The 26,197-nt window shown below is 45.5% G+C and overlaps 1 protein-coding gene and 1 long non-coding RNA gene across 3 annotated transcripts in view; both read left to right on the top strand.

The window, feature by feature from the left end:
- The window catches only part of LOC147985849 (uncharacterized), a 73,411-nt gene extending 61,110 nt beyond the window's left edge, over window positions 1-12,301 (top strand). The window contains exon 4 of the long non-coding RNA XR_015615160.1: window positions 11,606-12,301. This is a non-coding gene — a long non-coding RNA (uncharacterized LOC147985849). The remainder of the gene's footprint in view (window positions 1-11,605) is intronic.
- Window positions 12,302-14,658: 2,357 nt separating this feature from the next.
- Window positions 14,659-15,797, top strand: LOC147985848 (disease resistance protein RGA5-like). 2 transcript variants are annotated; one of them, XM_087539946.1, is made up of 3 exons: window positions 14,659-14,809; window positions 14,907-14,985; window positions 15,064-15,797. In XM_087539946.1, exons 1-3 carry the CDS (start codon window positions 14,804-14,806, stop codon window positions 15,600-15,602), a joined length of 624 nt encoding a protein of 207 aa, XP_087396072.1. In that variant the 5' UTR covers window positions 14,659-14,803; the 3' UTR covers window positions 15,603-15,797. The 2 variants fall into 2 exon arrangements, with proteins under 2 accessions (XP_087396072.1, XP_087396071.1); XM_087539945.1 differs by having other exon boundaries at window positions 14,661-14,985.
- The last annotated feature ends 10,400 nt before the right edge of the window (window positions 15,798-26,197 follow it).

The raw sequence follows: 26,197 nt of genomic DNA, 5'->3' as shown, positions 1-26,197 counted from the left end.
GGAAAGTATCCCCGGTGTTTCGCGTTTTCGGACAGAGGAGCCGGAGGGGGGAAAGTTGCGAGTTCGATAGGTTAGAGGGGTGTGGCGGACGAACGGGTTGCGTATCCGGATTCGTCTCGTCGTTCTGAGCAACTTTCATGTTGAAAATATTTTAATCCGAGTTACGGATTCAAAGATATGATTTTCTAAAGATTTTAATAATTTCTGGAATTTAATTAATTATTTAAATCTAACATTATCCAAAACAGTGTTTGCTGACGTCATCATGACGTCAGCATGACGTCAGCAGTCAACAGGGGCGTTGACTGGTCAAACTGACGTGTGGGTCCAGCGGGGCCCACCTGTCATACCCTGTTTAGGCTAATCAGGTTTTAGCTAAACTAATCACAGTTTAATTAGACTAATTAGTTAATTTGATTAATCTAATTATGATTAATTACTTAATTAATTCCTTAATTAATTAATTAATTAATTATTTTTATTATTATTATTAATTTTAATTCCTTTTTTTTAATCGTTCTGGGGCGGGGCCCCCTTGTCATAGGGCCAAGGCCCTTAACGGGCATACGGGTAGTGGTTCTCAGCGTCGGGCGCCGGGTGCGGGCGCACCCGAGCGGGCGTTCGCCCGCAGGGCGGGACGAGGCCGCCGGGGCACCGACGGCGGGGCACGCCGGCGCGGCTAGCCGGGGCCACGGCGGGCGGAGGCGAGGGGTGGCGCTGGTGCGGCCAGTGGCGCGGTGGCGCGGCCGTGGGAGGAGGAGAGGGCGGAGACTAGGCGTGGCGAGGCACGGTGCCATGGGGCGCCGGCCGGAGCAGCAGGGGGGCAGGCGGTGAGGGGAGGCGGCGCAGAGGGGTGAGGTCACCGGCGACGGGGCGCTGCAGTGGTGGTGGCCGCACCGCCGCAACACAGCAGCTGCTGCTGCACCTCGTGGCGGGGCACGGCCAAGAACGGCAAGGGGCGACGGTGTGGCCGACGCGGTGGTGCGCGTGCGCACGGTCGGCCTCGAGCAGAGGCAGGGAAGGAGGAGGACGAAGCCGTGGCCTCACCGGGATTCGTAGGGACGGGACAGCGGGGGTTGAGGAGGAGGACGGTGACGAGCGGCGTAGGGGATGCAGGCCGGCGGGGAGGAGGATGCAGTCCGGTGGGGGGGGTCCGGCGATGGTGATGAGGTGGCGGGGCTGCGCCGGAATGGCGTCAGGGGCACGGGGCCGGGCCCTTGAGCGAGGGCAGGCGGCGACGGCGGGGGTTGGCGTGGCGGCGACGGAAGGGGGGGGGCCCTTCCGGTCCAGGAAAGGGGGAGGGGGGTGAGGACGACGGCGAGCGACGGGCGGGGCGGCGCCGGTGATGCGTCGGGGAGGCGGCGATGGGTTCGGGCCCGATCCCGATTGGATCGGGGGGGAGTGGGGGCGAGAGGAGAGGTGGGGAGTGGGGGGGTGAGTGGGGCGACGGGGTGGGGTTAGGGTTTCGGGGGTGTGGGTTATGGGGGGGGGTGGCCGCCTGGGCCTTTGCCCAGTTGGGCCGGTGGTGGCCTGGCCGGCTGGGCCGTCTGGCCCAGTGGGGGGGGGGGGGTCCTTTTATATATTTTTTTTATCTTTTCTGTTTGATCCATTTTAAGTATTTAGGTCTTTTATAAAGGCATGGATCCCACACCATAAATTCCTAGGCATTTATTTGCACACCCCGAACATTTTTGTTTTAAATTTTGAAAAGTTTGATCCCCTAGTTGATTTTGAATTTGAATTTGAATCAGTTTCGAACTAACACGAGATTAGGAACAGTAACCGAGGTGACGTGGCATCATTAGCAGAGGTTCACTGTAGCTTAATTATCCGGGCGTTACACATACCTTGTTCAATCTCGTTGCCGGCAAGTCTCTTTACTCGTTCCGTAATACATCATCTCGCAACTAACTCATTAGTTGCAATGCTTGCAAGGCTTATGTGATGTGCATTACCGAGAGGGCCCAGAGATACCTCTCCGACAATCGGAGTGACAAAACATAATCTCGAAATACGCCAACCCAACATGTACCTTTGGAGACACCTATAGTACTCCTTTATAATCACCCAGTTACATTGTGACGTTTGGTAGTACCCAAAGTGTTCCTCCGGTAAACGGGAGTTGCATAATCTCATAGTTACAGGAACATGTATAAGTCATGAAGAAAGCAATAGCAATATACTGAACGATCGGGTGCTAAGCTAATGGAATGGGTCATGTCAATCAGATCATTCTCTTAATGATGTGATCCCGTTAATCAAATAACAACTCATTGTTCATGGTTAGGAAACATAACCATCTTTGATTAACGAGCTAGTCAAGTAGAGGCATACTAGTAACACATTGTTTTTCTATGTATTCACACATGTATTATGTTTCCGGTTAATACAATTATAGCATGAATAATAAACCTTTTATCATGATTATAAGGAAATAAATAATAACTTTATTATTGCCTCTAGGGCATATTTCCTTCAGTCTCCCACTTGCACTAGAGTCAATAATCTAGATTACACCGTAATGATTCTAACACCCATGGAGCCTTGGTGTTGATCATGTTTTGCTCGTGGTAGAGGCTTAGTCAACGGGTCTGCAACATTCAGATCCGTATGTATCTTGCAAATCTCTATGTCTCCCACCTGGACTAGATCCCGGATGGAATTGAAGCGTCTCTTGATGTGCTTGGTTCTCTTGTGAAATCTGGATTCCTTTGCCAAGGCAATTGCACCAGTATTGTCACAAAAGATTTTCATTGGACCCGATGCACTAGGTATGACACCTAGATCGGATATGAACTCCTTCATCCAGACTCCTTCGTTCGCTGCTTCCGAAGCAGCTATGTATTCCGCTTCACATGTAGATCCTGCTACGACGCTTTGTTTAGAACTGCACCAACTGACAGCTCCACCGTTTAGTGTAAACACGTATCCGGTTTGCGATTTAGAATCGTCCGGATCAGTGTCAAAGCTTGCATCAACGTAACCATTTATGACGAGCTCTTTGTCACCTCCATATACGAGAAACATATCCTTAGTCCTTTTCAGGTATTTCAGGATGTTCTTGACCGCTGTCCAGTGATCCACTCCTGGATTACTTTGGTACCTCCCTGCTAGACTTATATCAAGGCACACATCAGGTCTGGTACACAGCATTGCATACATGATAGATCCTATCGCTGATGCATAGGGAACATCTTTCATATTCTCTCTATCTTCTGCAGTGGTCGGGCATTGAGTCTTACTCAATTTCACACCTTGTAACACAGGCAAGAATCCTTTCTTTGCTTGATCCATTTTTAACTTCTTCAAAAAAAATTCAAGGTATGTTGTTTGTGAAAGTCCAATTAAGCGTTTTGATCTATCTCTATAGATATTTATGCCTAATATGTAAGAAGCTTCACCGAGGTCTTTCATTGAAAAACTCTTATTCAAGTATCCCTTTATGCTATCCAGAAATTCTATATCATTTCCAATTAGTAATATGTCATCCACATATAATATCAGAAATGCTACAGAGCTCCCACTCACTTTCTTGTAAATACAGGCTTCTCCGAAAGTCTGTATAAAACCAAATGCTTTGATCACACTATCAAAGCGTTTATTCCAACTCCGAGAGGCTTGCACCAGTCCATAAATGGATCGCTGGAGCTTGCACACTTTGTTAGCTCCTTTTGGATCGACAAAACCTTCTGGTTGCATCATATACAACTCTTCTTCCAGAAATCCATTCAGGAATGTAGTTTTGACATCCATTTGCCAAATTTCATAATCATAAAATGCGGCAATTGCTAACATGATTCGGACGGACTTAAGCATCGCTACGGGTGAGAAGGTCTCGTCGTAGTCAATCCCTTGAACTTGTCGAAAACCTTTCGCGACAAGTCGAGCTTTGTAGACAGTAACATTACCATCAGTGTCAGTCTTCTTCTTGAAGATCCATTTATTCTCAATTGCTTGCCGATCATCGGGCAAGTCAACCAAAGTCCATACTTTGTTCTCATACATGGATCCCATCTCAGATTTCATGGCTTCAAGCCACTTTGCGGAATCTGGGCTCACCATCGCTTCTTCATAGTTCGTAGGTTCATCATGATCTAGTAGCATGATTTCCAGAACAGGATTACCGTACCACTCTGGCGTGGATCTTACTCTGGTTGATCTATGAGGTTCAGTAGTATCTTGATCTGAAGTTTCATGACCATCATCATTAGCTTCCTCACTTATTGGTGTAGGTGTCGCAGAAACAGTTTTCTGTGATGTACTACTTTCCAATAAAGGAGCAGGTACAGTTACCTCGTCAAGTTCTACTTTCCTCCCACTCACTTCTTTTGAGAGAAACTCCTTCTCTAGAAAGGATCCATTCTTAGCAACGAATGTCTTGCCTTCGGATCTGTGATAGAAGGTGTACCCAACAGTCTCCTTTGGGTATCCTATGAAGACACATTTCTCCGATTTGGGTTCGAGCTTATCAGGTTGAAGCTTTTTCACATAAGCATCGCAGCCCCAAACTTTAAGAAACGACAACTTTGGTTTCTTGCCAAACCACAGTTCATAAGGCGTCGTCTCAACGGATTTTGATGGTGCCCTATTTAACGTGAATGCGGCCGTCTCTAAAGCATAACCCCAAAACGATAGCGGTAAATCAGTAAGAGACATCATAGATCGCACCATATCTAGCAAAGTACGATTACGACGTTCGGACACACCATTATGCTGTGGTGTTCCGGGTGGCGTGAGTTGCGAAACTATTCCACAATTTTTCAAATGTACACCAAACTCGTGACTCAAATATTCTCCTCCATGATCAGATCGTAGAAACTTTATTTTCTTGTTACGATGATTTTCAACTTCACTCTGAAATTCTTTGAACTTTTCAAATGTTTCAGACTTATGTTTCATTAAGTAGATATACCCATATCTGCTTAAGTCATCTGTGAAGGTGAGAAAATAACGATATCCGCCACGAGCCTCAATATTCATCGGACCACATACATCGGTATGTATGATTTCCAACAAATCTGTTGCTCTCTCCATAGTACCGGAGAACGGTGTTTTAGTCATCTTGCCCATGAGGCACGGTTCGCAAGTACCAAGTGATTCATAATCAAGTGGTTCCAAAAGTCCATCAGTATGGAGTTTCTTCATGCGCTTTACACCGATATGACCTAAACGACAGTGCCACAAATAAGTTGCACTTTCATTATCAACTCTGCATCTTTTGGCTTCAACATTATGAATATGTGTATCACTACTATCGAGATTCATCAAAAATAGACCACTCTTCAAAGGTGCATGACCATAAAAGATATTACTCATATAAATAGAACAACCATTATTCTCTGATTTAAATGAATAACCGTCTCGCATCAAACAAGATCTAGATATAATGTTCATGCTCAACGCTGGCACCAAATAACAATTATTTAGGTCTAATATTAATCCCGAAGGTAGATGTAGAGGTAGCGTGCCGACCGAGATCACATTGACTTTGGAACCGTTTCCCACGCGCATCGTCACCTTGTCCTTTGCCAGTGCCCGCTTATTCCGTAGTCCCTGTTTCGAGTTGCAAATATTAGCAACAGAACCAGTATCAAATACCCAGGTGCTACTGCGAGCTCTAGTAAGGTACACATCAATAACATGTATATCACATATACCTTTGTTCACCTTGCCATCCTTCTTATCCGCCAAATACTTGGGGCACTTCCGCTTCCAGTGACCAGTCTGCTTGCAGTAGAAGCACTCAGTTTCAGGCTTAGGTCCAGACTTGGGTTTCTTCTCCTGAGCAGCAACTTGCTTGCTGTTCTTCTTGAAGTTCCCCTTCTTCTTCCCTTTGCCCTTTTTCTTGAAACTAGTGGTCTTGTTAACCATCAACACTTGATGCTCCTTCTTGATTTCTACCTTCGCAGCTTTCAGCATTGCGAAGAGCTTGGGAATAGTCTTGTTCATCCCTTGCATATTATAGTTCATCACGAAGCTCTTGTAGCTTGGTGGCAGTGATTGGAGAATTCTGTCAATGACGCAATCATCCGGAAGATTAACTCCCAATTGAATCAAGTGATTATTATACCCAGACATTTTGAGTATATGCTCACTGACAGAACTATTCTCCTCCATCTTGCAGCTATAGAACTTATTGGAGACTTCATATCTCTCAATCCGGGCATTTGCTTGAAATATTAACTTCAACTCCTGGAACATCTCATATGCTCCATGACGTTCAAAACGTCGTTGAAGTCCCGATTCTAAGCCGTAAAGCATGGCACACTGAACTATCGAGTAGTCATCAGCTTTGCTCTGCCAGACGTTCATAACATCTGGTGTTGCTCCAGCAGCAGGCCTGGCACCCAGCGGTGCTTCCAGGACGTAATTCTTCTGAGCAGCAATGAGGATAATCCTCAAGTTACGGACCCAGTACGTATAATTGCTACCATCATCTTTCAACTTTGCTTTCTCAAGGAACGCATTAAAATTCAACGGAACAACAGCACGAGCCATCTATCTACAATCAACATAAACAAGCAAGATACTATCAGGTACTAAGTTCATGATAAGTTTAAGTTCAATTAATCAAATTACTTAAGAACTCCCACTTAGATAGACATCCCTCTAATCTTCTAAGTGATTACGTGATCCAAATCAACTAAACCATAACTGATCATCACGTGAGATGGAGTAGTTTTCAATGGTGAACATCGTTATGTTGATCATATCTACTATATGATTCACGCTCGACCTTTCGGTCTCCGTGTTCCGAGGCCATATCTGCATATGCTAGGCTCGTCCAGTTTAACCTGAGTATTCTGCGTGTGCAAAACTGGCTTGCACCCGTTGTAGATGGACGTAGAGCTTATCACACCCGATCATCACGTGGTGTCTGGGCACGACGAACTTTGGCAACGGTGCATACTCAGGGAGAACACTTCTTGATAATTTAGTGAGAGATCATCTTATAATGCTACCGTCAATCAAAGCAAGATAAGATGCATAAAAGGATAAACATCTCATGCAATCAATATAAGTGATATGATATGGCCATCGTCATCTTGTGCTTGTGATCTCCATCTCCGAAGCACCGTTATGATCACCATCGTCACCGGCGCGACACCTTGATCTCCATCGTAGCATCGTTGTCGTCTCGCCAATCTTATGCTTCCACGACTATCACTACCGTTTAGTAATAAAGTAAAGCATTACATCACGATTGCATTGCATACAATAAAGCGACAACCATATGGCTCCTGCCAGTTGCCGATAACTCGGTTACAAAACAAGATCATCTCATACAATAAAATTCAGCATCATGCCTTGACCATATCACATCACAACATGCCCTGCAAAAACAAGTTAGACGTCCTCTACTTTGTTGTTGCAAGTTTTACGTGGCTGCTACAGGCTTAAGCAAGAACCAATCTCACCTACGCATCAAAACCACAACGATAGTTTGTCAAATAGACTCCGTTTTAACCTTCGCAAGGACCGGGCGTAGTCACACTTGGTTCAACTAAAGTTGGAGAGACAGTCGCCCGCAAGCCACCTGTGTGCAAAGCACGTCGGGGGAACCGGTCTCGCGTAAGCGTACGCGTAATGTTGGTCCGGGTCGTCTCGTCCAACAATACCGCCGAACCAAGTATGACATGCTGGTAGGCATTATGACTTATATCGCCCACAACTCACTTGTGTTCTACTCGTGCAAATAACATCAAACCATAAAACCTAGGCTCGGATGCCACTGTTGGGTTTCGTAGTAATTTCAAAAAAATTCCTACGCACACGCAAGATCATGGTGATGCATAGCAACGAGAGGGGAGAGTGTTGTCTACGTACCCATGCAGACCGACTGCGGAAGCGTTGACACAACGTAGAGGAAGTAGTCGTACGTCTTCGCGATCCAACCGATCAAGCACCGAAACTACGGCACCTCCGAGTTCGAGCACACGTTCAGCTCGATGACGATCCCCGGACTCCGATCCAGCAAAGTGTCGGGGAAGAGTTCCGTCAGCACGACGGCATGGTGACGATCTTGATGTACTACAGCAGCAGGGCTTCGCCTAAACTCCGCTACAGTATTATCGAGGACTATGGTGGCTGGGGCACCGCACACGGCTAGGGAATAGATCACGTGGATCAACTTGTGTGTTTCTGGGGTGCCTCTGCCTTAGTATATAAAGGACCAAAGGGGGGAGGCTGGCCGGCCACATAGGGCGCGCCAGGAGAGTCCTACTCCCTCTGGGAGTAGGATTCCCCCCCCAATCCTAGTTGGAATAGGACTCCTTCAGCGGGGAAAGAGAGAGAGGGGGCCGGCCACCTCTCCTAGTCCTAATAGGACTAGGGGAAGGGGGGAGGCGCACAGCCACCTTGGGCTGCCCCTTTCTCCTTTCCACTAAAGCCCACTAAGGCCCATATAGCTCTCGGGGGGTTCCGGTAACCTCCTGGTACTCCGGTAAAATCCCGATTTCACCCGGAACACTTCGATATCCAAACATAGGCTTCCAATATATCAATCTTTACGTCTCGACCATTTCGAGACTCCTCATCATGTCCGTGATCACATCCGGGACTCCGAACAACCTTCGGTACATCAAAATGCCTAAACTCATAATATAACTGTCATCATAACCTTAAGCGTGCGGACCCTACGGGTTCGAGAATAATGTAGACATGACCGAGACATGTCTCCGGTCAATAACCAATAGCGGGACCTGGATGCCCATATTGGCTCCTACATATTCTACGAAGATCTTTATCGGTCAGACCGCATAACAACATACGTTGTTCCCTTTGTCATCGGTATGTTACTTTCCCGAGATTCCATCATCGGTATCCCATACCTAGTTCAATCTCGTTGCCGGCAAGTCTCTTTACTCGTTCCGTAATACATCATCTCGCAACTAACTCATTAGTTGCAATGCTTGCAAGGCTTATGTGATGTGCATTACCGAGAGGGCCCAGAGATACCTCTCCGACAATCGGAGTGACAAAACCTAATCTCGAAATACGCCAACCCAACATGTACCTTTGGAGACACCTGTAGTACTCCTTTATAATCACCCAGTTACGTTGTGACGTTTGGTAGTACCCAAAGTGTTCCTCCGGTAAACGGGAGTTGCATAATCTCATAGTTACAGGAACATGTATAAGTCATGAAGAAAGCAATAGCAACATACTAAACGATCGGGTGCTAAGCTAATGGAATGGGTCATGTCAATCAGATCATTCTCTTAATGATTTGATCCCGTTAATCAAATAACAACTCATTGTTCATGGTTAGGAAAAATAACCATCTTTGATTAACAAGCTAGTCAAGTAGAGGCATACTAGTGACACTTTGTTTGTCTATGTATTCACACATGTATTATGTTTCCGGTTAATACAATTCTAGCATGAATAATAAACCTTTTATCATGATTATAAGGAAATAAATAATAACTTTATTATTGCCTCTAGGGCATATTTCCTTCAGTCTCCCACTTGCACTAGAGTCAATAATCTAGATTACACCGTAATGATTCTAACACCCATGGAGCCTTGGTGTTGATCATGTTTTGCTCGTGGTAGAGGCTTAGTCAACGGGTCTGCAACATTCAGATCTGTATGTATCTTGCAAATCTCTATGTCTCCCACCTGGACTAGATCCCGGATGGAATTGAAGCGTCTCTTGATGTGCTTGGTTCTCTTGTGAAATCTGGATTCCTTTGCCAGGGCAATTGCACCAGTATTGTCACAAAAGATTTTCATTGGACCCGATGCACTAGGTATGACACCTAGATCGGATATGAACTCCTTCATCCAGACTCCTTCGTTCGCTGCTTCCGAAGCAGCTATGTATTCCGCTTCACATGTAGATCCTGCTACGACGCTTTGTTTAGAACTGCACCAACTGACAGCTCCACCGTTTAGTGTAAACACGTATCCGGTTTGCGATTTAGAATCGTCCGGATCAGTGTCAAAGCTTGCATCAACGTAACCATTTACGACGAGCTCTTTGTCACCTCCATATACGAGAAACATATCCTTAGTCCTTTTCAGGTATTTCAGGATGTTCTTGACCGCTGTCCAGTGATCCACTCCTGGATTACTTTGGTACCTCCCTGCTAGACTTATATCAAGGCACACATCAGGTCTGGTACACAACATTGCATACATGATAGATCCTATCGCTGATGCATAGGGAACATCTTTCATATTCTCTCTATCTTCTGCAGTGGTCGGGCATTGAGTCTTACTCAATTTCACACCTTGTAACACAGGCAAGAATCCTTTCTTTGCTTGATCCATTTTGAACTTCTTCAAAATTTTGTCAAGGTATGTTGTTTGTGAAAGTCCAATTAAGCGTTTTGATCTATCTCTATAGATCTTTATGCCTAATATGTAAGCAGCTTCACCGAGGTGTGTTGTTCAATCGGCCGTCACCCCCAACATATATAAGAGGCGGTTGGACTTCTCATACAAGCAAAGGATTCATCTAGGCTTTCCTTACAAGAAAATTACATCAATTCATGACCTAGAGTCCTTGTTCTGGTCCCACTTGGATTCAGCCCGAATCTGATCCAATCTTCTGTCTTGCTCCTTGCATGGGCCGTGGAATCTGCATATGACTTCCGATGGAGACGATTCAAATATCAATTTTTGTACGCTTCGATGAGGCGAACAATTCGTATGTTGATCACTTTTCCAAATAAGGCCATCTTGAATACTCCACGGGGTCATCTTTAATTTCGAGTCGGACTCGGTCATGTAGCTGACTGGACCATCCGACTCTTGTAGCGTCTCTGCAGGTCGTATACTACATCGGATGATGATGACTCCAAAAGCAAAGTTGACCGTTTCGATGTTACGAATAACTTTCATGTTGAACACTTCTTCATCCGAGTCCATCTAGATAATCATTTGAGCCCATCTTCAGCTTCTGGTCGGATTGGCCTTGACAGTTTCCACCCAGCAAGCTCTTTTCCGGCAAGCTTTTCAGCCCCGGCAAGGTCTTCGCCCGGCAAGCTTTTGCCCCTGGCAAGCTTTCCTCCCCAGCAAGGTTTCACACCGGCAAGCTTCTCCGCCGGCAAGCTTTCCACGCCGGCAAGCCCTCACATCGGCAAGGTTTTACCCCGGCAAGGTTTCATTCAGCCGGCAGAGGCCGAATACTTTCTCACTCAGGGCTGGCCCGCGAAGTGTTGCCTCTAACTTTTGCATACGAACCCGGATTCGTGACCATGCCAAAATCTGGTGTCAACAAGATCAAGCTCCTTGTGGTCATTTACTGATTACTACGGTATTGTTTATACCAAGCTTGATTTGATCTTGAGATGATCGTGTGATGTCCAAGGTTGGTAAGTGATGCATGTGCTGGTTACGAGGTAACCCGAGCAGAATAAATGGTGCATGTAGTGTCATCATGTTGCATGCTAGCATCATCAGATTTATATGTTCTTGCCATGATCATATTGTTCTAGCAGTATTATGTTCATGTTGTTCATGCCATGTTATTCTAATAATCTCATGATAATTCCTGCTTAACCTGTAATTTCCATGCTATTGTTTGTCTTAAATGCTTCTGGTTATTGTGAGCTTGCAAGTACATTCAATGTACTGACCTGGCGTGTCATGCCAGCTTGCAGGTCGTGCCTGGATTGCTTGCTTGTTTGGTGTTGTTCCGGTGTTCGCGAGCTAGGATAAACGTTCCAGCCAGAGTCCCTGCGGATTGGAGTCCATCATCATCGTTCGTTGTTCCGCTGCTTCGAGTTGTTATGCTGCTTGTATATAGCAACCGTGGTTGGCGTAGTGTCGCCGTGCCGATGTTATTCATTGTAATATCGGAACCTGTGTATTCATATTCGTGTTGTAATAGAGAGCTGGTTTGTTCTATACTAAGCAGTGTCGTATTCCAGAAGACTTCACCTCGATCTCTGGGTTGGAATATGGGGCGTTCCGGTTTTCTCTGAGCCGGGGTGCCACAAGGGGGAAGCAGCGAGGGAGGTAGCTAGGGTTCATCAAGGGCGGTGGAGGGCGTCGGAGTGCCCCTGTAGCCATCGGGGAGGCGGGGGATGACCGCTTCGCACGACATGGCCGACGGATGGGCGCCACGATCCCCTATCTCCCTATAGCAGGTTGAAGGAGAGTGGAGGTGGGCTCGGCCGGCCATTTGGCTTGTTGGGCCAAAGTGTCAAGTAGAATAGGCCCTTCTCTTTTTATTTTTATTTTATTCTCTGTTTTCTTCTAGTCCTATTGTTTTTCCTTTATTTTTAAATAGCAATTGACTTATGTAAAATATGAAACTCGGCCCATTAATTCCATCGCAATATTTAGCACTGCCAAAAGGAGTTTGAGATATATTTAAAATAGTTTGAATTTTAATAAATAGAAAAGCAATTTAAAATGCTTATCTAGCACTGTTTAAATTGCTTGAGCCTAAATGAGCAAATGGGTGGTGTTGTTTTCCCCAACCTTTATTTGTTCTGGAACATTTGCTAAAAGGTGAACTATTTTCCAACCATGTTTGTGAATTTAGATTCTCACTTAAAATTTGAATTGATTTTAGAGGTGGAAATTTGAATGAGATTTGAACCCAAGTGATTAAGCACTGCAAATGAAAACGGCTTAGCATAATCATGAGGATTACTGTAGCTTAATACATGGGGATGTTACAGTGCGGAATTGTCCCTAGGTAATTAGCTATTTACTAGACCAATGACAAGTTTTTATGTGGGAGATGCCTCTGCTAGCATGTCATCCCTTACGTGGAATTATATGCACTTATAATTAGAACTATTAGCAAGCATCTGCAGCTGCTAACACGTTCATTAAGGTCAAACCCAACCATAGCATTAAGCTATATTGATCCTCTTCAATCCCGTATGTATCAATTTCTATGGTAGGGAGAAGTTTATGTCGCTCTCGCCCCCAGTGCATAGTCATATCAACATACAACTAACCCTATAGTGTGATTCACTAGCGCACTCATATGATGGGCACCAAAGGACAGTAACATAACCACAAGTAATTTAAACTAATCATAGCAATTCACCAATTAACCGGTAGGACAAGATAATCTACTAAAACGCAATAGCGATGACACAAATCATTGGATAATTTCATAGCACCAAAAACCATGTTTAAGTAGGGGATTATAGCGGGTTGCGGGAGAGTGGAACGCTAATATAGAGGGAGGAAGGTGATGGAGGTGTTGATGAAGACTGCGAAGTTGATGGAGATGATCGTTGTGACGATGGTTCCCTCGGCGGCACTCCAACACCACTGGGAGAGATGGGAAAGACCCCCCCCCCCACCCTCTTCTTCTTCTTCCTTGGCATCTCCCCTATAAGGGGAGATGACCCCCCCTATGGTCCTTGGCTGCCATGGCTCCCGGATGGCAGGAGCCCCTCTGAGATTTGATCTCCCATCTCCTTTTTCTTTGTGTTTTCTTCTATGTTTCGGTATTGTTTTCTAGCCGTGCAACATTTCTTAAATAGCTAGAGATCTGTAACTCCGATCTGGCTGAAATTTTGAAGAATTTTTTCTCTAAAAATTAGTTTTCTTGCGGCGAAAGAAGAGCTCCAACCGCTTTAAGGGTTGGCCACAAGCCCACATGGCAGGGGTCGCGCCCCTGCCCTTGTGGAGCCCTCGGCACTGTTTCACATTGATTCCTTCGCCCAAAATTCTAGTAATTCCAATAAAAAATTCACAAAAAAATTAGGTCATTCTAGCTCCGTGAGTTTTTCACCAAAAAACCCAAAATCAATAGAAAACAGGAAGTGGTCTTTGGCACTAGGTAAATAGGTTTGTCAGGTACATTATGTGATTTTGTAAACATGCTTTTATTTCTTTGAAATTTCACGTACAACTCTCCATTATGGAAGAAAGAAAACTTAACCATTTGACCAATTCAATCTAAAAAAAACATTAGTATCCTATTGTATGGTTTTCATCGGCTATATATCTTTGTTTTGCTCTCCTTCAAGGCTTCAACCTCCCCAGAGTGGTTTCTGGTCAATTAACGACATCAGTAGACCACTGCTTCATTAGGTAGGATAAACATACCTGCTCTAGTAGAGCTGACCTGCAATTATCGAAGTGCTCGCCCATCAAGTAGCCAACCATTTCCTTTTTCTTTTATTGGGCTCTACTCCCCGTGATAAAGATGACAGGAGCATGACAAGGCGCTGCTTTCGCAAGCAGGGGACGTCAAGCTAGCTTTGGTCAAACCAGTGCCATCTAGTAGCACCTCTCAACTGCTACAGTACATACGATCTAGTCACAACCGCAGCTTTGATCGAAATGACACGCCACGAATCATGTTCCTGGATTCCACACTGATTCGGCAACGAATTTTCAATGGCACTATGATTGCTTTTTCCTTGAGAGCTCTTATGTCAACACTCCAGGGCACATGTCTAGTATATAATTTGCACCTTTCCTCAATTTTTTACTACTCAAATGGCGGGTGAGATGTCTTGCTTTGTGTGGTTTACGATATCCTTATATGTTTGAATTGGGCAAAGTCTGCGGTGCCAAGTCACATTCTCAAGTTTGTAAACAAAAAATGTCGTTTTCTGAAACTGTCATGCAATTCTTGCCACGGCAGTCATCCGTAGCCCTCGTCAGCGACCAGAAGAACGGAGAAATTTCCATCTCGAAGATAGGAGATGTATATGACCGGTCACCACCACGCGTCCTAGCACAGCCAGCACTATCTATGCATGCGTAGCGCACGAGCTCTACAGCCATACGGGGGACGGCAAAACATTCTACTCTTGCCTCAGCACCATCTTGTTTATTTGGGATCCCTTGAACAGCTGCACCTGCAAACACCATGAGAGTAAGAAGTTCTTGGAGTCCAGTTTATGTGGGTGATGCGTCTGTCTGTTTATCTGTATGTAACTAACACGTCTGAAGCGCCGGTGGAAATCTTTCAGAAGGAGATCATCATCCGGATGCAGCCGGGCTCGGACAAATACCACAAGAGAGCTCTCAAGGTGGCCGCCGCCGTCAGCGGTAAGTACGAGCCCCGCGGCTGATCGATTCTTCCTTCCTCTGCATCCGGTGAATTAAACTGGGTGGGTTCCAATTCAGGAGTGGTGTCGATCACGGTGGCCGGCAGGGACAGGGATCTGCTGGTGGTCATCGGCGACGGCGTGGACGAGAGCCATCTGACCAAGAAGCTGAAGAAGGAGGTCGGGGAGGCCGAGATAGTGCAGCTGCGGACGCTACTCGAAGGCGCCTCGGCATCAGGGTATCTGCCGGGCACGTCCAGGGACGTCGTCTGCGGACAGTCCCGGTCGCCGTACCACCTGCATCCCTCGAACACTCCGGGCCGCGTCACCTACCCGGTCTACGCGCCGTCGCCGGCGGCCAATCCCGGCGCTGCACGGTGGTCGGGAGACCACAGGCAAGCCGAAGCGGGATACTATCCCAGCGCGTCCAGCCCGTCCTTCTACCACGCGTCGCCCGCGGCCGGGCACGGCGGGTACGGGGGCAGCAGCTATGCAAGCGCGGTGGCTCGCAGCCACCCGGCGAACTACTCCCCGATGATCGAGCGGCACCGGCACGACGACGGGAGCTGGCGTCGGCACAACGGCGGGGGAAAGCCAAGCTGCTGCTCGATACAGTAGCAGTGGTTTCCATCGTAGTGCCAATATGGCGCTACGATGGAAACATTGGCACTACATTGTGGTGCACTAAATTGTGGTGTTCTTTTGTTCATTCGTGCTTCTTCCTTGAATTTGAATTTAGTGCACAAAGTTAGTTAGCGGCTTGTACACCTGAACGAATTTTAAGATAAAGGTGTCATTTGTTTTTTGTGAAAACTTTTTTTTCGAGAAAACTTCTGATCTATTCATCTTTAACAATGGATGTACAACGAAAACCAAAAATAATAAAAATTACATCTAGATCCGTAGACCACCTAGCAACGACTAAAGCGAGCCAAAGGCGCACCGCCGTCATCGTCCCTCCCTCCCTCACCGGAGTCGGACAAAACTTGTTGTAGTATACAGTTGGGAGGTCGTCGTGTTAAGGCCCCATAGAACCATAAGCAACCGCCGTTGATGAAGAGGAGCGTAGATCTAAAGGATCCAACCTGAAGACACACGAACATAGACGAACGGCGAACAGGTCTAAACAAATCCACCAAAGACATATCCGCTGGAGACACACCTCCACACGCCCACTGACGATACTAGATGCACCATCGAAACAGGGGCTAGACGGAAAGAACCTTATCCATCTTCAGGGAGCCGCCGTCGTCTCACCTTTCTGAGTAGGACACAAACCCTAACAAATCTCGAAGACACATCTAAAAATGAAACCCTCCCACCGGCAAGAGCCGAGATCCACCACACACCCATGGCACGAACGCCACCTAAGACGAGGCGGCATCGGTGGGACGCAGAGGAACCCTAGTTTTTTGGGTAGGAGGCTCATGCCTGAGGAGCGTGCCTAGGCATGCTTTCGTGTTTCTATTAGGCTTGTGAAAACAAATTTGAGCCATGAGAATTAGAGAAAACCAATCTGTGATTGGATTATTATAAGGATAGTGGTATCCTAGTCAATCAGGGATCAAACCTCAGGTTGCCTCTTTGATGTCTTATAAAGATTCGGTGGGAGGCGATGTTTTCATTGATAGTAGTAATGCTTCCCCACTAGTGGCTAAGTGGTGTGGTGACAAATTACAGTTGGACAGCTATTAAATTGCAATATTTATATTTGTAACTATAAGCATTCATAGTATAATTTCATAGGCATTACGTCTGTGGTAACTAGATTGTTAATCCAACTGCATCTATTATTAACATTCCACTCAAAGACCGCGATCCAACATGCATCCCAAAATATTAAATTTACAAGAAACAAAGCATTGCAATAAGTATGATGGCCTAATGTAGATAGCAAAACATCAAGCAATATGACGAGACATCGTCGTTTATCCTTGTATCAACAATACAATACATATCTTGACCCTAATTCTCACTGGATTAGAGCATGGCAAGATTGAACCCATTACAAAGCATCACTCACTCTGAAGGAAAACCCACATCAAACTTGGCCAGAAAAGGTAGATAGATCAGAGAGCATGCAAAGCTGTTTAATTATAAAAGCAAGAAAACCTGAAAAGATTTAGCTCTATTCAATGAACAATGTAATCATAAAGTGCCAATTCAACATATCCCAACAAACACACTACTGATTACATCGAATTGATCCTGATCATGTGAGGTAGCTTATAGGAACATGATATTGAAGATCCGAGAGAGAGAGAGAGAGAGAGAGAGAGAGATCTAGCTACTAATATGGACCCTAAGGTCCTAAGGAAGGTACTCACACATGGCCGGCAACAAGGTTGGTGAAAAAGCCTTCGACAATGAATTTTCGTTTTGGTAGAGCTCCGAAACAGACCTTCAGACTGGATCTCCTCGGAACAGAAGCTTGCGGAGGTGGAAAAATTTGAATAAAATTATCTCAGAGGGTTTCTTTAGTTGTACGATTTTATGGCGGTGGAATGGAGAAAGACGGTAAGTGTGCACCCACACACCCAGGGGGCACCAGGTGGCCTTGTGGGCCCCCTGCCTCTTCTCATTGCCTCAAGATGCTTTTTAGAACCTTCGTGTTCCGAACAAAATCGTATTAAATTGGCACAATATTTGACCTCCGTAGATATAGATTTTTTCTACAAAATCAAAAACTTGCGGAAAACAACAAATGACAATGGGCACTGGATTGATAAGTTAGTCTATAAAATAATACAAAATGCTATAAAAAGTATCCAAAAGTGATAATATAATAGAATGAAACAACAAAAAATTATATATACATTTGAGATGTACTCCCTCCGTTTCAAATTACTTGACTCATATTTATCTAGATACGTAACAAATATAGATACATCCGTATTTAGACAAATTCAAATCAACTATTTTGGAACGAAGGGAGTATCATTTAGCTAGTAACATAACGCAGCCCAAAACAAAATTTGCCTATATGACAAGTAGTTAATGAGGAGAGAGGTGTTTGTGGTAACATAATGCATCCCAAGGCAAAATGAGTCTAATTCTAAATAAATGAAGGCTTGCATGATATCACACATATGGTAGGGCATCTCCAACGCTGACCCACAAACCAGACACCGCATCACGGACTGATGACTCGACACTGATGCGGGAGCTAGTCATCCGACCCTATACCTTATATGTCCGCCTCTATAATTTTAAAAAAATGTCTTACACTAATCTTCTGCTAAATATCAGACTCCGCTAAATAGCCTTCTGTCAAATTAAAAATACTACTCCCTCTGTGCGGAAATATTTGTCCTAAAAATGATTGTATATACAATCATTTTAGGACAAATATTTCCGAATGAAAGGAGTACATGATGTAGTTTTTTCTGGAAGTCTAGCTTCCGCCAAATTTAGTATGGATAGCTACGTGATTAGCATTTTAGTAGCTTGCTTCCACTATCCCCGAAATAACTAAATAGTCTGTTTGGGTTGTTGTGGACAGAAAAGTCGGCCCAACACGTCGATCCAAACGGACGCGCGTCCGCTTTTTGTCTGTGGGCGATCCATTTCTAGTCCATTTTTTAGTCAGATTTGCGTCGGCGCGGACATGCGACGGACGCGTGCACGCTCGCCTTCTCCTCTTTCTGAACCCGCTGGTCGATGGCTCATTGGTCTCCTTCCTCACCTCCAGTCAACAGCAACCCTCGCCCGCCTCCTTCGTCACCTACGTCGCCGTCCTTTTTTGCCGACGACTCTGCCAGCTGCCGCCGCCTCCACATCCGCCCAGCAACGCCGCTCACTCCCCTCCCCCCTCCCCGTCCCCCGCCACTGTCATCATGTCATCGGGGAGCAAACTGCTTCCCACCGCCGCTCCCCCCCCCCACCGCACAGCCGCCCGCGACCAAGAAGCCGCCTCGCCGCCCCGGCCAGATCCTCACTATCACGCTCGTCGGACGCCGGCCCACTCATCGGACACCGGCAGGGCAGCTAGCTGGTCCGTGCGCGCCGCGACTACCCTCGCCGACCATCTCCTTCTTCGACGCCCGCAAGCTGTTCGACAGTTTGCCAAGGTACGAAAATGGACTCCACCAACGAGTTCTTTTTCCACAATTTCCTTTGCGACTCCGACGATTCGTCGTCCGACAAGGGGGAGGAGATATTGGATGCCGTGTTGGTCCATCACCACCTCAACAGCCAGCGGCCGTTTTTTCGTGGCTCCATCCCAGGCCACCTTCCGGCGTTGAATCACAACCGAGAGAGCGGGCATTTCCTTCTTTGCAAGGACTACTTTGATACAACAAACCCATTGTTCAAACATCAAAAATTCCGCCGCCGTTTTCGTATAAGTAGGCATGTTTTCAACCGTATTAGAGAGGGGGTGGTCGGCTATGATGACTATTTCGAGTGCAAAGAGGATGCTGTCAGCAAGATCGGTTTCTCCTCTTATCAAAAATGCACTGGCGCCATCCGAATGCTTGCATACAGAGTGCCCGGTGATCTCATTGACGAGTACGTCCGTATGAGTGAATCTACATGCCTAGAGTCCCTGTATAAGTTCTGCAAGGCTGTTATTGATGTGTTTGGCCCTGAGTACTTGAGAGGGCCGACAGTTGAGGATACAACCCGTTTGTTGGCGATGAATGCCAGAAGGGGCTTCCCAGGGATGCTTGGCAGCATAGACTGCATGCACTAGGAGTGGAAGAACTGTCCTTCTGCTTGGCAAGGGCAGTATAAGGGACATGTCAGGGCTTGCACTGTAATATTAGAGGCCGTGGCGTCTCAAGATCTCTGGATCTGTCACTTTTTCTTTGGCATGGCTGGATCACACAATGATACCAACGTGCTTCAGCGCTCGCCGGTGTTTGCTAGGCTTGCCGAAGGCAACAGCCCACCGGTGAACTTTATTGTCAACGGACACAACTACGACAAAGGATAGTACCTGGGTGACGGTATCTATCCTCAGTGGACCACTATTGTTAAGACATTATCCAACCCTGTCGGAGAGAAGAGGAAAAGATTTGCCCAAGAGCAAGATAGTGCTAGGAAGGATGTCGAGCGTGCCTTTGGTGTTTTGCAATCTCGATGGAGCATCATTTGGTATCCTGCTAATACCTGGAGCACGCAGAAACTGTGGGAGGTGATGACTGCTTGTATGATCATGCACAATATGATCCTAGAAGACGAGCGCCCGGAACGTTTGTACGATCAAGGTTTCAGTTTCAGGGTGAGAATGTTGTGCCTGAGCATGGAGTAGCGGCAACATTTGAACAGTTCACCGAATTTCATGAAGACATGCATGATTGGGAAACTCACGTGTAGCTACAAAATGATTTGGTTAAGCATATGTGGGCTCGTGTTGACAACCAATAGATGTATCTTTTTTTATTCGTTTGCAAAACTATGTGAAACATTTTATTTGTATCCGGCTTGTAAAATTATAATATTTTATTCGGTAAACTATGTTATTTGACAATATGTTTGAATGCAAATCAATGTAATATTGGACGGCCAGCCAGCCACGCCAGCACATATGGATCGAGGCGTTGGACGCGCTGCCGACTCAAATATAAAAGAAGGCGGACGTCGGACGGGCGGTCGATCCAAACGAACAAAAAATGGACGAAATCGCCGTCCATTTGGGTCGGTCCATTGGAGTTGCTCTAATTACTTTTAGGAAACTCCTTCCAAACAGTCGGATGTAAACATTCCTGTCGCTAGTCGCCTCGTCTGAGAACCACGTGTCCATGTTGAGGGGCCACTGTCTGCGTCCTTTACGATTTTCTACCGCACACGCTGCGAAGCCAACTTGCGGTTGGCAGTGCCGCTTGGTCCGCGTTGCGCTCTTACGTGGTAGCGTGGGTTTCTTCATCGGTAAGTGTTTGGGGATGGTGCGCCGGCCGAGGCGCTCGGCCGATCGCTTCCTTTTTCACGTGCGGGACATGCTGGCACGCGCGTGCTTAGTTGACCCAATCGTTTTTTTCTTTGCTTCTTCTTCCTTCCGCCTTCGTCTAACCCCATCTCATCTCCCCCATTGTAGCGCATGGAGCAGCTCGCCGTCAGCCATGGATATAGGTTGCAGCCCCGCTCGCCTCCACCTCATTTTTCTTCCTTCTCCCTCTCTTCCGTTTTCCTCCTCCTCTCTTCCCCTTTTGTTGCAACCGGCGACAGGCAAAATGCCGGGAGGACCGAGGTGCTCGTGCTACAACCATGGCCACGGGGAGGAGCTGCAACCGCTGTACTGGGAGAGTCGCAAACGGCGTTTTCCCGTGCTACAACCATGGACACAAAAAGCTACATCCACTAAATAAAAAATCTTCAACCAGACAACAAAATATAGGAAAAGTTACAGCCGTTTGACAAAAAGCTTCAACCCGCAGATGAAAAATCTTCAATCAGAGATTGAGAAATCTTCCTCGACGACGGCCATGGCGTCTCTCTGTGATTTTGCTGCAACCGAACGATAGAGGAAGACTTCAACCATTGAGAGAAAAGCTACAACCGTGTCAATTTTTTGCTACTACCGTCTGTGTGTTTTGCTACATCCATTCATGCGGCCATGGCGCTTTTTTACGACCGAGGTGTGACCGGCGACGACGAGGACGGCATTTTTGTTACAACAACCTCGTTTTTTTGCTACCAGTGGCGATGTGTTTTACTACATCCATTTCACGAGGCCATGGTGCTTCAAGCGCGGCAACGAGTTTCGGCTGTTGGGGAACGTAGTAATTTCAAAAAAAATTCCTACGCACACGCAAGATCATGGTGATGCATAGCAACGAGAGAGGAGAGTGTTGTCTACGTACCCTCGTAGACCGAAAGCGGAAGCGTTAGCACAACGCGGTTGATGTAGTCGTACGTCTTCACGGCCCGACCGATCAAGCACCGAAACTACGACACCTCCGAGTTCTAGCACATGTTTAGCTCGATGATGATCCCCGGACTCCGATCCAGCAGAATGTCGGGGAAGAGTTCCGTCAGCACGACGGCGTGGTGACGATCTTGATGTTCTACCGTCGCAGGGCTTCGCCTAAGCACCGCTACAATATTATCGAGGATTATGATGGAAGGGGGCACCGCACAAGGCTAAGAGATCAATGATCAATTGTTATGTCTTTGGGGTGCCCCCTGCACCCGTATATAAAGGAGCAAGGGAGGAGGAGGCCGGCCCTAGGAGGGGGCGTGCCAAGTGTGGAGTCCTACTAGGACTCCCTAGTCCTAGTAGGATTCCACCTTCCATATGGAATAGGAAAAGAGGAAGGGAAAAGGAGAAGGAAGGAAGGGGGCGCCCCCCTTCCCTAGTCCAATTCGGACCAGACCAAGGGGAGGGGTGCGGCCACCCTTGAGGCCCTTTTCCTTCTTTCCCGTATGGCCCAATAAGGCCCAATACGTATTCCCGTAACTCTCCGGTAGTCCGAAAAATAACCGAATCACTCGGAACCTTTCCGATGTCTGAATATAGTCGTCCAATATATCGATCTTTACGTCTCGACCATTTCGAGACTCCTCGTCATGTCCCCGATCTCATCCGGGACTCCGAACTCCTTCGGTACATCAAAACTCGTAAACTCATAATGTAACTGTCATCGAAACATTAAGCGTGCGGACCCTACGGGTTCGAGAACAATGTAGACATGACCGAGACACGTCTCCAGTCAATAACCAATAGCGGAATCTGGATGCTCATATTGGCTCCCACATATTCTACGAAGATCTTTATCGGTCAGACCGCATAACAACATACGTTGTTCCCTTTGTCATTGGTATGTTACTTGCCCGAGATTCGATCGTCGGTATCTCAATACCTAGTTCAATCTCGTTATCGGCAAGTCTCTTTACTCGTTCCGTAATACATCATCTCGCAACTAACTCATTAGTTGCAATTCTTGCAAGGCTTTAGGTGATGTGCATTACCGAGAGGGCCCAGAGATACCTCTCCGACAATCGGAGTGACAAATCCTAATCTCGAAATACGCCAACCCAACAAGTACCTTCGGAGACACCTGTAGAGCACCTTTATAATCACCCAGTTATGTTGTGACGTTTGGTGGCACACAAAGTGTTCCTCCGGTAAACGGGAGTTGCATAATCTCATAGTCATAGGAACATGTATAAGTCATGAAGAAAGCAATAGCAACAAACTAAACGATCAAGTGCTATGCTAACGGAATGGGTTAAGTCAATCACATCATTCTCCTAATGATGTGACCCGTTAAACAAATGACAACTCATGTCTATGGTTAGGAAACATAACCATCTTTGATCAACGAGCTAGTCAAGTAGAGGCATACTAGTGACACTCTGTTTGTCTATGTATTCACACATGTATTATGTTTCCGGTTAATACAATTCTAGCATGAATAATAAACATTTATCATGATATAAGGAAATAAATAATAGCTTTATTATTGCCTCTAGGGCATATTTCCTTCAGTCTCCCACTTGCACTAGAGTCAATAATCTAGTTCACATCGCCATGTGATTTAATATCAATAGTTCACATCACCATGTGATTAACACCCATAGTTCCCATCGACATGTGACCAACACCCAAAGGGTTTACTAGAGTCAATAATGTAGTTCACGTCGCTATGTGATTAACACCCAAAGAGTACTGAGGTGTGATCATGTTTTGCTTGTGAGAGAAGTTTAATCAATGGGTCTGCCACATTCAGATCCGTAAGTATTTTGCAAATTTCTATGTCAACAATGCTCTGCATGGAGCTACTATAGCTAATTGCTCCCACTTTCAATATGTATCTAGATTGAGACTTAGAGTCATCTGGATCAGTGTTAAAACTTGCATCGACGTAACCCTTTACGACGAACCTTTTGTCACCTCCATAATCGAGAAATGTATCCTTATTCCACTAAGGATAATTTTGACCAATGTCCAGTGATCTACTCCTAGATCACTATTGTACTCCTTTGCCAAACTCCGGGCAGGGTATACAATAGGTCTGGTACACAGCATGGCATACTTTATAGAATCTATGGCTGAGGCATAGGGAATGACTTTCATTCTCTCTCTATCTTCTGCCGTGCTCGGGTTTTGAGTCTTACTCAACTTCACACCTTGTAACACAGGCAAGAACTCCTTTTTGACTGTTCCATTTTGAACTACTTCAAAATCTTGTCAAGGTATGTACTCATTGAAAAAACTTATCAAGCGTATTGATCTATCTCTATAGATCTTGATGATCAATATGTAAGCAGCTTCACCGAGGTCTTTCTTTGAAAAACTCCCTTCAAACATTCCTTTATGCTTTGCAGAATAATTCTACATTATCTCCGATCAACAATATGTCTTTCACATATACTTATCAGAAATGCTGTAGTGCTCCCACTCACTTTCTTGTAAATACAGGCTTCACCGCAAGTCTGTATAAAACTATATGCGTTGATCAACTTATCAAAGCGTATATTCCAACTCCGAGATGCTTGCACCAGTCCATAGATGGATCGCTGGAGCTTGCATATTTTGTTAGTACCTTTAGGATTGACAAAACCTTCTGGTTGCATCATATACAACTCTTCTTTAATAAATCCATTAAGGAATGCAGTTTTGTTTATCCATTTGCCAGATTTCATAAAATGCGGCAATTGCTAACATGATTCAGACAGACTTAAGCATAGATACGAGTGAGAAACTCTCATCGTAGTCAACACCTTGAATTTGTCGAAAACCTTTTTGCGACAGTTCTAGCTTTGTAGATAGTAACACTACTATCAGCGTCCGTCTTCCTCTTGAAGATCCATTTAATCTCAATGGCTCGCCGATCATTGGGAAAGTCAATCAAAGTCCATACTTTGTTCTCATACATGGATCTCATCTCAGATTTCATGGCCTCAAGCCATTTCGCGGAATCTGGGCTCATCATCGCTTCCTCATAGTTCGTAGGCTCGTCATGGTCAAGTAACATGACCTCCAGAACAGGATTACCGTACCACTCTGGTGTGGATCTCACTCTGGTTTACCTACGAGGTTCGGTAGTAACTTGATCTGAAGTTACATGATCATCATCATTAGCTTCCTCACTAATCAGTGTAGTAGTCACAGGAGCAGATTTCTGTGATGAACTACTTTCCAATAAGGGAGCACCTACAGTTACCTCATCAAGTTCTACTTTCCTCCCACTCACTTCTTTCGAGAGAAAGTCCTTTTCTAGAAAGGATCCATTCAAAGCAACGAATATATTGCCTTCGGATCTGTGATAGAAGGTGTACCCAACATTTTCTTTTTGGTATCCTGTGAAGACGCACTTCTCCGATTTGGGTTAGAGCTTATCAGGTTGAAACTTTTTCACATAAGCATTGCAACCTCAAACTTTAAGAAACGACAGCTTAGGTTTCTTGCCAAACCATAGTTCATACGGTGTCGTCTCAACGGATTTAGATGGTGCCCTATTTAACGTGAATGCAGCTGTCTCTAATGCATAACCCGAAAACAATAGTGGTAGATCGGTAAGAGACATCATAGATCGCACCATATCTAATAAAGTACGGTTATGACCTTCGGACACACCATTATGCTGTGGTGTTCCAGGTGGCGTGAGTAGTGAAACTATTTCACATTGTTTTTAACTGAAGGCCAAACTCATAACTCAAATATTTTACTTCTGCGATCATATCGTAAAAACTTTTATTTTTGTTACGATGATTCTCCACTTCACTCTGAAATTCTTGGAACTTTTCAAATGTTTCAGACTTGTGTTTCATCAAGTAGATATACTCATATCTGCTCAAATCATCTGTGAAGATCAGAAAATAATGATACCTGCCACGAGCCTCAATATTCATCGGACCACATACATCAGTATGTATGATTTCCAACAAATCTGTTGCTCGCTCCATTGTTCCGGAGAATGGAGTCTTAGTCATCTTGCCCATGAGGCATGGTTCGCAAGCATCAACTGATTCATAATCAAGTGATTCCAAAAGCCCATCATCATGGATTTTCTTCATGCGCTTTACACCAATATGACCTAAATGGCGGTGCCACAAATAAATTACACCATCATTATTAACTTTGCATCTTTTGGTTTCAATATTATGAATATGTGTATCACTACGATCGAGATCCAACGAACCATTTTCATTGGGTGTGTAACCATATAAGGTTTTATTCATGTAAACAGAACAACAATTTATTCTCTTACTTAAATGAATAACCGTATTGCAATAAACATGATCAAATCATATTCATGCTCAACGCA

The sequence above is a fragment of the Triticum urartu genome, chromosome 2A (genome assembly GCF_056163025.1).
Source record: "Triticum urartu cultivar PI428250 chromosome 2A, HENAU_Tu73, whole genome shotgun sequence".
In the NCBI taxonomy this organism is placed as follows: domain Eukaryota; kingdom Viridiplantae; phylum Streptophyta; class Magnoliopsida; order Poales; family Poaceae; genus Triticum; species Triticum urartu.
This window is presented reverse-complemented; position numbering and strand designations above follow the sequence as displayed.